The sequence below is a fragment of the Sminthopsis crassicaudata genome, chromosome 1, assembly GCF_048593235.1.
Source record: "Sminthopsis crassicaudata isolate SCR6 chromosome 1, ASM4859323v1, whole genome shotgun sequence".
NCBI classification, from domain to species: domain Eukaryota; kingdom Metazoa; phylum Chordata; class Mammalia; order Dasyuromorphia; family Dasyuridae; genus Sminthopsis; species Sminthopsis crassicaudata.
The window spans coordinates 59917759-59931164 of NC_133617.1; the positions used below are offsets into that span (position 1 = coordinate 59917759).

General features: G+C 35.2%; 2 protein-coding genes across 4 annotated transcripts in view; both read right to left on the minus strand.

Moving 5' to 3' along the window:
• The window catches only part of LOC141552035 (olfactory receptor 1f45-like), a 141901-nt gene that overhangs the window by 39901 nt on the left and 88594 nt on the right, over positions 1-13406 (minus strand). The window lies entirely within an intron of this gene.
• LOC141552181 (olfactory receptor 1f45-like) lies at positions 108-1055 on the minus strand. Its single transcript, XM_074284637.1, has one exon. The coding sequence runs from the start codon at positions 1053-1055 to the stop codon at positions 108-110; it is 948 nt and encodes a 315-aa protein (XP_074140738.1).

Below are 13406 nucleotides of genomic sequence, written 5' to 3' on the forward strand. Positions count from 1 at the left end.
AGAAAAATTGACTTCATTCAATGAATATTTAAAAAGTCTTACTGTGAATCTATCTATTCACTGGGATTGTTGTTTGAAATATAAGTGCCTAACCCCAGAAGGATATGTCAGAGCCACAAAGAGAGCCCTAACTTACTGGTGAGGAGCAGCTTTAGGGCTCCCTTCATGTCACTGTTTCTTAGACTATAAATGAAAGGGTTCAGCATGGGGGTAACTACTGTATACATCACAGCTACTGCTGTGTCCTTTTGTGCTGTGTGACTGGATGTAGGGCTGAAGTACACTCCGATGATTGTCCCATAGAAGAGACAGACCACAGTGAGGTGGGATCCACAAGTAGAGAAGGCTTTTCTCTTTCCACCTGTAGATGGGATTCTTAGCACAGCCATGAAAATATGAATATAGGATATCAAGATGCCAATGAAAGGCACGACAGCTGTCAGTCCTCCCACTGTGTAGATCAGCAAGTCATTGATGAAGGTATCTGAGCAGGCCAACTTTATTAGGGCACTGAGATCACAGAAGAAGTGATGGATTTCATTGTGGCCACAGAATGACAGTTGGGAAAGGGATGTAGTATGTATAAGAGAATTAATACAGGTCCATATCCAGGACACTGATACAAGAAACACACAGACCCTTGGGGTTATGATCATGGTATAATGTAGAGGAGCACAGATGGCCACATAACGATCATAGGCCATGGAGGCTAGAAGGACACTGTCGGTCCCTATAAGCCAACTGAAGAAGAATGTTTGTGTTAAGCACTTACCGTAAGGAATTGCTTTGTTCTTAGATATATGGTTTATTAACATTTTGGGGATGGTGGTGGATGTGAAGCAGATGTCAACCACAGATAAGTTGCTAAGGAAGAAGTACATGGGAGTATGAAGGCGAGAATCAATTCTAATAGCCAGAATGATAAGCAAGTTCCCCAGGACTGTGATGAGGTACATAAGCATAAAAAAGGAGAACAAGAGTCTCTCCTGCTCTGGCTCGTTTGAAAGGCCCAGAAGGATAAACTCAATGACTTCAGACTGATTTCTCTGTTCCATGGATCTGTTGGGAAGCATACAATGGAAAGAGACAAAACATAAAGGTCACTCAAAATTGGTCTGAATGGTTTTACAGAAATAAAATTAGTGAAGATAATATTGGACGAAAAATGGAAGAGTGGAAAAAATAAATATCACTGCAAATAATCTGAAATTCAAAATTTACATTAAATCGAGATGTATAACATAAAGAACATTCTTCAATAGATAAAAGGCCTACATGATGGAAATAAATATTTTTCTGAACAAGAGTTACAAAGTATGAATGACCAACTGAAAATTTCCTAAATAATAATGGAAATATAAATTAAAAGAAATCTGAGATTTTGTCTTCCTTTCTGATAATTGGAAAAGTTAAAAATGCAAATAATCAGTTATGGGGGGCTATGATAAGATTGGTATGCTAATGTAGAGTTGTTGTAGCTTGTAAGGTGATATAAAAATTTTGTTTTTCAATTTGGAATTGAACAAAAAAAGTTGAAAAAAAAAACAAAAACCTTTCCATATCCTTCATCACAGAGATCCTAATATTATAATAAGTGTGTGTGTATATGTGTATGTGTGTGTATATATGCACACACATATATACTCAAATAAGTAAAAGGTACCAATGAAAGTCCAATAGATAGCAATACATTTTTAATAATACCTTTTGTGGTAGCAAACACTTGAAATAAAAGTTAATGCCCATTGAAGATGAAAAGACACTCTATAAAAATGTCATTGAATAATATTATGCAATATAAAATGAAAAATATACAGGATCCTGAAAAAAAGATATGGAGATAAATAAGCTAAACCAAGTGAACAATATCTGCAATGACTATAGCACAAATGAAAATATTGCTAAAAAGAAGTTCAGCTTGAGTACTGGGGAAAAAAATATGATGGTTTTAGAGAAGAGATAATAAAGTAAATTAGCTACTTCATGCTAGAGACATCAGTTTGCATTTTGTTGTGTTTTCCAAGTTACAGAAACTAAAGGTTTATGGATACCAAAAAAGATACTCCCCTAGTACTTGATGCTCACCCAGCTATATAGAAACAAGATAAAGAGAGGATAAATAGAGGTGATATCATAGGGAATAGGCTGGATTAAGAGGGATCAGGACAAAATGACTGAGATTTTAGCTAATATTTGAAGAAAGTAAGGGAAGTGAGAAATCAGAGGTGAGGAGGCAGAGCAGGGACAGTCCAGGGACAGGCAATGAAAGGGTATGGAGTCAGGGGACGAATTCTCCCTAGCAGCTTGAGCTTCTGATCTTGTCCTCTGTCACTGCAGATGCCAAAGTTGTGAAGAGCTTTAAATGCCAGAGGAGTTTAGGTTTGATCCATAAGATGATGGGGAGCTACTGAATCTCACTGGGGGGACCATGGGAGTGATGGTATATATTAGATTAGATATGTGTCTGTTATCTAAGAACCAGCCTATTTAAGTTGAGGGTCTCTACACCATTGAATACAGGATGCTAAGTTTTTGTTTTTTTTTTAACCATAGCAACTCTCAAAGACTGTCTATGAAGTTATAGAGGGATTATAATACACATATTACACACATGAAATTACATATCTTTAAAATATTGTGGCTTAATTTAGCACTGGGACTTTTGATCCATCCTGTGAAAGGGAAAGATCTTTGAGAAACATAATAGCAAAACAAATATGCTAGAATATGTAGATGATCCAGTTATTTTAACTCCAATTCAAGCATGGATCAAGGTATCACCAATTGATGTCATTGGGCCTCTTCGAAAATATTCAGACTTACTTGGCAAAATATTGGACAATTTGAACAAAGATGCCACATGGAGTTCACATGTTAATATGAAGTAATGAACTTCCTTTTTATTGATGGCTCAAAATAAATGGGCACTTCCCATTTATTGTAAGGTTCATAATCAAGGGATCTTTGTGATGCCATTTGAGAACATCTGCCCCTACCTAGGAATCCCTTTGCAAACATATACCATAAGTTCAGTCAGTGATGCTGTAACAAATAACATGCAATCTAGACTTAGCAGAGTTGTGCAATTTAGAATCCTGGTAGAAACTAAAAACAGTAAATACTTTCATTTTACCCTTCACTCTTATTATCTTAACAATGCATGGTCCCTAAGAATGGCCTTTGCCTCTTAAACAGAAAGAATGATAAGAGATGGTGGAATCTTCCTTGTAGACTCAACATCAAATCTTTATGCTCTTTTTCTAAGAATTTACTCTTGCTACTTATAGAAATAACTGGTGGCACAGTGGAGAAAGCATCGGACCTGAGTTCAAATCTGACTTCAGACATTTACTAGCTATATGACCCCAGAAGAGTTACTTCACTTTGCCTCAGTTTATGAGGATAAGAATGGCATCCACCTTATAGCATTGTTGGGAGGATAAAATGAGATAATATTTGTAGCAAAGAGCCTAGGACAATGCTTGACACATAGTAGGTTATATATAACTCCTTTATTCACTTCTCTTTTAGTAGTGGTTTTCAAATACGTATTTTCATGAATTAAAGATATGTGTTTCAATGGACCTAGAATGATTTTATCTCTACCTTCTCAGAGCTGTGAATACAATTAAGTGCATCTTCCCAGCCTCTCAACCGGCCTTACCTGGAGTAGTTTGTTCTATTCTGAATGTATCTCTGCAGGGACTGTTTGACAAGGAGGCCTCACTTATATGTGACATATGTTCCCAACCTTTTATTAATTGTCTACAAAGATCAAAATAGGGTGGAGTGTAAATAACAGAGTTTTAGATCCCTGGCACAATAATAGTCTCTTAACTCAAGAATAACTTTAAAATAAATTTGTTGTGGTTCAGTCATTTTGGTCATTTCTGATTCTTCATGATCCATTTGGGGTTTTCTTGGCAGAGGTACTGGAGTGATTTGTCACTTTCTTCTCCAGCTCATTTTACAGATAACAAACAAAGCTGAGGCAAGAATGGTTAAGTGACTTGTCCAGGGCCACACATCTAGTAAGTGTCTAAAGTCAGATTTGGACTCAGGAAGATGAATTCTGACTCCAGGTCTCGAACTCTGTATACTATGGTGCCACCTAGCTGCCCCATTTTTAAATAGTTATCATCAATTTTATAAAGGGTAAGATTCATTCTTATTTCTATGATTTTGAACTTAAACTTTACCCAGGGAAACCACAAATTTAACCAGGGAAACCAAATAAAATATCCCAACATGTTATTTGTCATTGTCACCATCATGTGAATTCAGCTATCAACAGAAAGCAACACATTATTTTAAGTAGATCAATGAAGTTGATAAAAGTGCCAGATAGTGTCAATATATGGGTAAACGGAAGTGTTCTTGGATTAAAGGAATCATTTCAATTGAGCCTTGTAGTTTCAATTGAGCCTATTAAAAACATGTGCCACAGTCATTAATGAAACTTGCTTTTTAAAATAGACAAAATTGGCAAAATAGCAAAGTATTAAATAGTTTGCCAGCACTTGTCCCTTAAGGAATATGGAGTGCATGGTGACATTTTGACTGTGAAAGCTTTGGGAGGTTGGGGCCCAGATAATGAGTCTACATTGTCCAGAATAACTAACACTCAGGCCAAGGTCTAGAGAAAATTAATGGGATGGGAGCAGGTGGAGCAGGATAACTAGCATATCATAGGAATAAGACAGCAAATGGACTGAATTATCTGAATAAAAACAAATTCTTACGGCAGAGAATAACCATTTTTTATTTTTTCTTTAAATAGAGAAGCTAATACTTGTGATTATGTTACCTCCACTTAAAAGCCTCCAGACACAAGGTACTCAACATATCCTAAGGAAGCAATTACACTGTATTTTCACTTAGCTCATAAATCTCTTTGGTGTTTAGTATTAATAGCATGTTAAATTTGAGTACCTTAAGCCTGTAGCTATTGCAGCTAGGTGGTATAGTGGAGTGAGTTCAGAGTCCAAAAAATTGAGTTCAAATATTCCTCAGAGACTTAATAACCTTGTTATTTTGAGCCAACTTATAAAAATTCTGTTTGCCTTAGTTTCTTCACTTGCAAATGGCAATAACAATAGCACCTATCCCCTAGGTTTGTTATGAAGATTAAATGAGACAATAATTGTAAAGTGCTTAACACAGTCCCTGACATATGGTAAGTACTATTTAAATACTTCTTGCTATTGATGATGATGATGATAATGATGATTTATAAACCTACTAAACCTAGAAAAAATGAAATGAGCTTAGTTTAATAAAAGTTGTTTCCCTTTCGAAATCATCACAAACTATCTTTTAAACTATGCTTTCAAGACTTGGTCCAAGAATCCAAGTCAAGGTCAACATTTTATAGTGTTTAGAATCTCTCCTTTTCCTTTATTTGAAAAGCAGGAGAATATTTTTCCTTATCAAGTACTGTGGAAGTTTTCTTTTTTTCCATGATCTATGAAAGATCACTTTCAGTGACTCAGCATAGCCTCTAGGTATTTCAAGATTCTAGGATGCAAATTTATCCAGCCTTCATCATGTAAATTCATGATGTAATTCATTCAGTATGGAAATTCATCCTGGTCATCTGAATTCCTTGTGGACAATTGAATGCTCCCTTATCATCCTCTCACTTATGCTGACTTTCAACTCCAAATTAAAGATACTTGTTTGAGTCTTTTGAATCTACTCCTATGCTAAAAATCATTCAACCTGTCAGAGAAAACAAAAACAAAGTACTAATTCATGAATCCTTTGCTGAAATGTCTAGAATGATCTCTTTCCTCATATCTATCCTCATATGATATTAAAAAAAAAAGGGGGGGGGCAGCTAGGTGGTGCAATGGTTAGAGCACCGTCCAGAAATAAGGAGGACCTGGGTTCAAATGTGGCCTCAGATACTTAACACTTCCTAGATATATGACCCTGAGCAAGTCACTTAACCTCACTTGTCTCAACAATAACAACAACAACAACTACAATAAAAAAGGCCAGGAGGCTGGCTTCAAGTCTTAATTGAAATTCCACTTACTACAGGAAGCCTTTCCCATTCCTTAATTCTAGTGCCTTCCCTCTCTTATTTCCAATTTATCTTGTTTTCACAAGATACAATACATAGTTGTTTGCATGTTATTTTTCCTATAGATTGTAAACTCCTGGAGAGCAGGGACTGTCTTTTGCTTTTTTAATGTATCTCTAGTACTTAGCACTGTGCCTGGCTCATAATAGGATCTAATAAATGCTTATTGACTGACTTTTAGTTATTCATCTTCTTCATTTTAGTTCCCCTAACTAGATTGACAGTCCTCCTCTATCCCTTTTTCATCTTCCTCTCTTTTCTAGAAGATATTTAAAAGTTCCTTTTTTTTTCCTCATTTGAAATCTCCTTTTCTCAAAGGTTTAGATAATGTCAACATTTCCTCTTTTAAAAAATATCTTATGTTGTGGTCTCACCTTCCAAAGTTCCCATCACTTCTATTTCAGCAACCAGTTATTCCTTTTAAGTTATAATTAGGTTTATTTAAGTTATGTTAAGATTTAAGTTATGATTTAGAATCATAATCTCTCTCGTTTCCTTACCTTATTACCTTATGCTTTCTTCCACATTTTGAGAAAACAATTACTATAACAATAGATAAAAATATACCAACTGTTCTGTTTTAGACAGAAAAAGAGTGTTCTTTGGTCTAGCACATCTCAATAATTGCTACCATTTCATACCAGACTTATGTTCAGTTTCCCACACTATTTTCTCCCTCTGGACAAGTGAAAGTGCACAAGTGTATACATATAGTATGAAGAGAATTTCAGAAATTGGAAAAACAAGTAAAAACACCCGGAGTCTAAAAATAGTGTTTTATGGGAGGAACAGCAAGGAGGCCTGGGTAGCTGAATCATGGGAGGACAATGAGAGGTAAAAATATTGGAAAATCAAGAAGAAATCAGGCTTTGAAGTGCTTTAAAAATCTCTAGGGTCAGGAGGGAAGGAAAAAAAATGGAAAAAAAGTCACATGATATAGCTTTATTATACATTTAAAAGAAATAGTTGTACATGATACATATGTAATTTCATGTACAATCATCTTTTTTCCTACTCTACTATGTCATAGAAATTATTGCTTTATTTCTTAAGTTCAAAATAAAGTAAATTTTAGAGATATGATTATGGAGTGTTTTGTGTGAAGCACAAGAAGGAGGATAGTTGTCACTTTATCTAGGACTATACGATGAAGGGGAGAGGAGAAGGAGAAAGATTAGGTTCCGAAAACTGGAGAGATATGAAAGAGCCAAAGTATGAAGGACTTTAAATGACAAAAAAAAGGAATTATATTAAATCCTGGAAGTGACAGGGGAGTCACTGGAGTTTATTGAATAGGGGCACTTGAGGGTGATAAGTCAGATTTGCACTTTAAGAAGACACATTTGATATTTTAATGGAGGATGGACTGGAATGGGGAGAGGCTTGAGGCAGAGAGATCAAACATGGGGCTATTAGAATAGTATAAGATGAAGTGATGTTGATATATAAGTGGCATCAGTGTCAGAGTGGTAAGAGGGCAAATATGGATGTTATGAAAGTGAGATCAATAAAACTTGACAAAAAACTGAATATTGTGTGGTGAGAGAGAGTCTACTATTGAGGATAATATCTAGATTGTGAGCCTAGGTGACTAGGAATATAGTGATGTGCTATATACTAAAGAAAATTAGGAAGAAGTGAGGGTTTTGAAAAAAGGTGAGTTCAGTTTTGGATACTGAGTTTAAGATATCTCAGGGTCATCCCAATTGAGATATTCAAAAAACAAAGGGAAATGTGAGATTGAAAAAGAAAGAGGTTAGGGCTCAACAAGCAAATCTGATAATCATTAGCAAAAACACAATAATTCAATGTATGGAATCTGATGAGATTGCCATATGAAATAGTATAGAGAAAGATGAAAAAAGTAGTCCAGATAAATCCCAGCTGAAAATCCAGTCAGTGAAAGTGATCTGGATGAAGATAAAACAAAAGAGACTGAGAAGAAGCAGTCAGATAGACAAAAATGAATCAGGAGAGTTTAGTGTCACCAAAACCTAAAAAAAAGAGAATATGAAGAAGGTAACTGTCACAAGTTACAGAATGATCAAGGATGATGACTGAAAAAAGACCATTGGAGTTGGTAATTAAGAGATAATTGATAACCTCAGCTGAATGATGAGGTTGAAAGCTTGATTTCAGAGAGCTAAGAAGAGAATGAGAGAAGAAAAAGAAGTGTTATCAATTGTGGATAACTTTCTCAAGGAGAAGAGGAAAGACACAGGGCGATAGCTACCTAAATTGAGCAATCAAATGAGGATTTTTTGAGGATGGAAAAACAGTAAGTAGTAGAAGAGGAGTTGGGAAAGTCAGAACATGGAGCTATCTCCTGGAGATGGGATAGAATGGGACTCCTTGTAAATGTAAAAGAGTTCAAAGAAATAGAAGCAAAGGAGGAATCATAGCAAAAGGTGTTCCTGTGATGTGAGAAGAGGAAGAAAAGAAAGAGCTCTCATCAAATGGCATCACTTGTTGCCATGAAATCTGAAGCCATCTTCTCAATTTAGAGGACTGGGGGAAGTAGATCAGGAAGTTTGAAAAGGAATGAAGAAATTTGAAAAAGGTAATGTATTGAATGGGATACTCAATTTATTACAGATTCGTAAAAGAATTGTTTTGCCTAAATAAGAAACTAGTTCATATTATGTAAAAACAAACTTGTAGTAGACTTGTATAAAGTTGTTTTATGATTCTTCTCCAAATTCATTTATTAGCTCTTGAGTAAGATCAAAGGCAGAGAGTGATGGGAATAATCTAAGAGAGAGGTTTGGTAAAGCATGATGTTGCATAGGATAAGTGGCAAGGATAATTAGCTAAAGGAGAACAGAATACAGAGTTGAGATTGTGTGATAAATTATAAGAATACAATAGAGGAGATTTTATATTCAAGTGTGTGGGGTGGTATTTTATAGTATCTAAGAGGCCTTCTAACTCTGACATTCTGTTATGCTGATTCAATAATATATAGTATCCAGAAGATCTATCAGGAAGACTGGAGATCAAATCCAGCTTCAGACACATTAACTGAGCAACTCTTGAAAAGTCATTTATCATTTCCCTACATCAAATTCCTCAACTATAAAGTGGCAATAATAAAACTACATATCTCTCAGGTTGTTGTGAGGATCAAATGAGATCATATTTGTAAAATGCTTAGCACAGTGTCTAACATAGAGTAAGTCCTTAATAAATCCTTCCTTCTTTCCTTCCTCCTTCCCTCTCTCCTTTCCTTTCTTCCCTTTTTTTTCTTTCCTTCCTTCTTTTCTTTATTCTTTCTTCTCTCCGTCCTTCTCTCGTTTCTTCTAAATATGGTTTAACTATGGATAGAATGTAGTTCTTTGTCTTCTGTTGCTCTGGAATTAATGCCCAATCTTTTTGTAGATTGTGATTCACGGTTGATTCACACTGATCAAGGAACACATTAAAACTTTGCTATATTTCTAAGATTCATGGTTGTTAGGATAGTCTAGTGAAAATTTTATTTTTCAAACCAATTATAAGATTTTATATTAATCCCTATTAATCTCCACTTGAATTCTATATTTTAAAAAATTTTTAGGATTCAAATTGTTATCAACATTAAGGATATTCTGTTAAAACTTCTTGCCACCCACAAAATTGAAAAACAAGCCATCTATGGCTTTATTCAAGCCATTAACAAAGAAATATTAAAAAGAATAGGATCAAAGAAATCATTATCAGGAATACATAGAAAGGGATTCTTCCTAAGAAATGGATTTCTATATGGTCAGGGGAATTTCCTCTCCTCTGAGCTTAAATCAAAAGAGAAGAAACTGGTTTCCTTAGACTAGATTACCACTTATGGAGACATTAGGATGGTGTAAATCTAATGAGTAATCAGAAAATAACTATTTTCTTAACTCTGTAAGGAAATCATATTACCTTCTAAATCTTAAATTGAGGGAAATATACAAAGAAATGTCAAAAGATTGTTAGAATGAAATTCAGGACATTTGTAGGCAATAATGTAAAAAGGTTGAACAAATTGGTTTCTAAGGTCCATTCCTTACATATTTATTATCTTATTTCATATTAATCATCTTAAGATCTAATATTCTGTTTTGTACTCTCCAGTACTTCCCAAGTCTAATGTCTAGTGTTCTGTGTTCTAAGAGCTGAGCCATAGATTCTGTATCCTCAAAACTCCTGAATTTCTAACTTTTGTTCCTTTAAAATCTCCCTCAGTTCCAAATACTCCAAATTTGAAATAATCCAGTTACCATACCTATCCCCTCATTTTAAAATGAAGTAACTAAGAAGAGCATGAAAGGTTAAATTCTGTGTTACCGATCATATGATGGCCAAACCAGATCTGGAATTCATGTTTAGATTTCCAGACTGACATTGGTTTTTATGACAATGTAGCATTGTTCCTTTTTTCTCTTCTATTTTTGATTCTTTTCCCCAGATAAGGAAAGGGATAAGATGACTTTATATTTGAGAAATCACTGCAATCTTATATCAAGGAAACTGTAATAGCAGGAGACAAATGATTTGTTTCCTTTTTCAGTGACATAGCTTCTGACATACATACCCTTCCTCATATATATGATCTTTGTATTGTACTTGGAATTCCTTACTCAGGCCTGGGTTCTCTCTGATCTTCAAAAGTCAGCTAGCCAGCATATCTCTTTACATGAAGACTTTCCTGGTGCCACTAAAAACCTAAATTCTATTCTCCTTCCTCTCCTAAATTCATTTTCAAATTAATCTTTAGATGTTTGTACATGTATATGTTGTCTCTCTAGTTAGAATGTAAACTATTTGAAAGCAGGGATATTTTGAGATTTATTTCTGCATCTTAGACAAATGATTATTTCTTAATAAATACTTATTGATACTAAAATCCCCCAAGTAATGTTCTATGAGCTATGTTGTCTAAGATTCTGTACTTTACCATCTAAAATCCATTCCAAAACAAGCATTTTAGGATTATCCTAGAGTCTTTTGTATTCTAGCATTAATCTCCCATATTCCAAGTTTCCTCTTAATTTGAACATTTTATAATTTAAGATCGTTTCCATCCTATGTATTTCTAGCATTCCTTTTGATCTTAAAGATGTTATATTATGTGGTATAAGATATCTAGTACTGTTTATAATCTTTTTCCTTTTGAGTTCTGATATTATGTCCTCTTTCCATGACTCCTTCCAGCTCTGAATTTCTATATTTCTGAATTCTTTTTAGCACAAGTTTCTATTAGACTACTTTACAACATTATTTTGTATGAGATTTTCCCCTTAAAATGAAGAAAAAATTATGTTCTGCAGATGTACTTACTTGGGTGTTTGATCTAGTTTTTTCTGTCCAGTTTCTGAGGAACCCAACACTGTTGACTTCCCTATTCCCCTTTTTACATGAGACTTGTCCAAGCCATGGGTCCTTCCAATAAAAAGAGGGCTTGAGACTTTAGCTAACATAGTGTATATGTAGAGCAGACATCTGCTCTGTCCCCTAGGAGTAGTGTAGATGGTTATTGTTAGAGCCATTACAAGGACTCCCTGGACCCTGAACCATAATTCTCCAAACCCCTTGCTAGAGAGAAAAACCAAATAATTGTCCATTTTTACTCTAACCCCTTTGGACCAAGCACACTTTTGGATAGTCCTCAGCCTAAGTTTTTCATTTATTTCTCAAGGGACAGAGAGAGCACCATGTGTTTCCAATTGTCTTCCAAGGAAGAGACCTTAGATCTTGAAGCATAGAATACCAGAGTTGGAAGGGTCTTAGGTAGATATTAACCCTGAGAGAAACCTTCATACATAGAATACATGTATCGCTGGTATCAAAAGTTTTCTTATAACATTATCACAGAATTACAGATCTGAGCCCAACCTCTCATTTAATACATAAGAAAACTTAAAAACAGGAAGGTTAAGAGACTTCTCCAATCTTAGCCAACTAGGAAGCAACTAAAGTAATATTCAAACCCAAGTCCCCTGACCCCAAATCCAGTGCTCTTTGAATTCCTATTATAGTCCAAAGACATTGATGATACCACCAATAAATATCCTTCCCCCATAGTATGATAAAACCTCAGTCACATAGATGTTTGGAGGTTGCTCCTCCATGTTGCTGCTCACTCTTGGATTCCTTTCATAAACCTTGCAGCATTGTTTTCTTTGCAGTTTATGCCTCTAGCAGCTCTCAGAAGCTGTGTGCTTTGCCATAAATCTTTTCACTGTTCTCCTCTAATATTCCTGAAGTCCATGATTCTTGTCCTCCTAATTTCGCAGGGATTGGCAATATTTCTATTTTTACAGGGGATTAGACTCATTTTTGCCCCTAGAATCCCTGTCAGATTGGATCAGAGCTTAAAATTAATCTCCTGCCATTGAATGCTACTATTGAATGCCTCTTTTCTTGTTCTGGACTTCTTCTGGTCCCTGGTTTCATACACAAGGGTTCTCTCAGGTGTCTAGCACAACAATTATTTTCTTATGGGGTTATGTAAGATGCTCAGCAGGACTAGCATTGTTTATGTGAGGTCTTGCTTAGCCATTTTCAGAGCTACTTATCTACCTTGGTGTCTACCTAGCTCCCAACTCTCACCTCTAAGAAGCTATAGCACAAGCAATAGCCACGCTCTGAAAAATTGCCTTGGAAGACAGGCTGAACCTATTTGAGGGTAACCAACAGGCATCAGACCCGCTGGTGAATTAGGGGCATGTATATTTCCAAGCATGTCAAGACTTCCTTTGCTGAAATAGAACAATTTGTTCCAAGGGTAACGAAACAGAAACTGTGGAGTGCTTAGAGCTTGGATAGGCATTAAAAATCCACTGTATCCCACACTGTCATCAGTCATCTTGAGTTTTGTCTTGTCACTAGACTTCAATGACAAGAGACTGAGGCTGTTGACTGTGCAACTTTGCTTCACATAAATCCAATTCATGAAAGAGTCAAGATATCACCTTTCTTGTCATTGGTCCTTTTTAAAATCAAAATAAATAAATAAATAACAATAATATTGTGTTACATCTTACAAGTAATTCCATTTTGCTTTCTGATGATTTAAAAGTATCAAGTACATATTACTTCCAAATCTAGATCATGTTTCTCCTACCTATGTATGTAATACCTCACATGGGCATCAAAACAACAATAATGAACATTTATTTAGTAACTACTTTGTACAAGTGATTGGGTAAAGTGCTTTACAAATGTCATTTTGGATCTTCATAGCAACTATAAGAAGTAGGTGCTATTTGTGTTTCCTACAATGAATAGAATTTCATTGTTAATGGGGACTTGATTACCAAGATTCTATACTTAAGGACCTGGAAGGGGCTTTAGTCCT

Bases quoted from the DNA above. Each gene is read 5' to 3' on its own strand.
- LOC141552181 (XM_074284637.1), bottom strand. From the start codon at position 1,055: ATGGAACAGAGAAATCAGTCTGAAGTCATTGAGTTTATCCTTCTGGGC.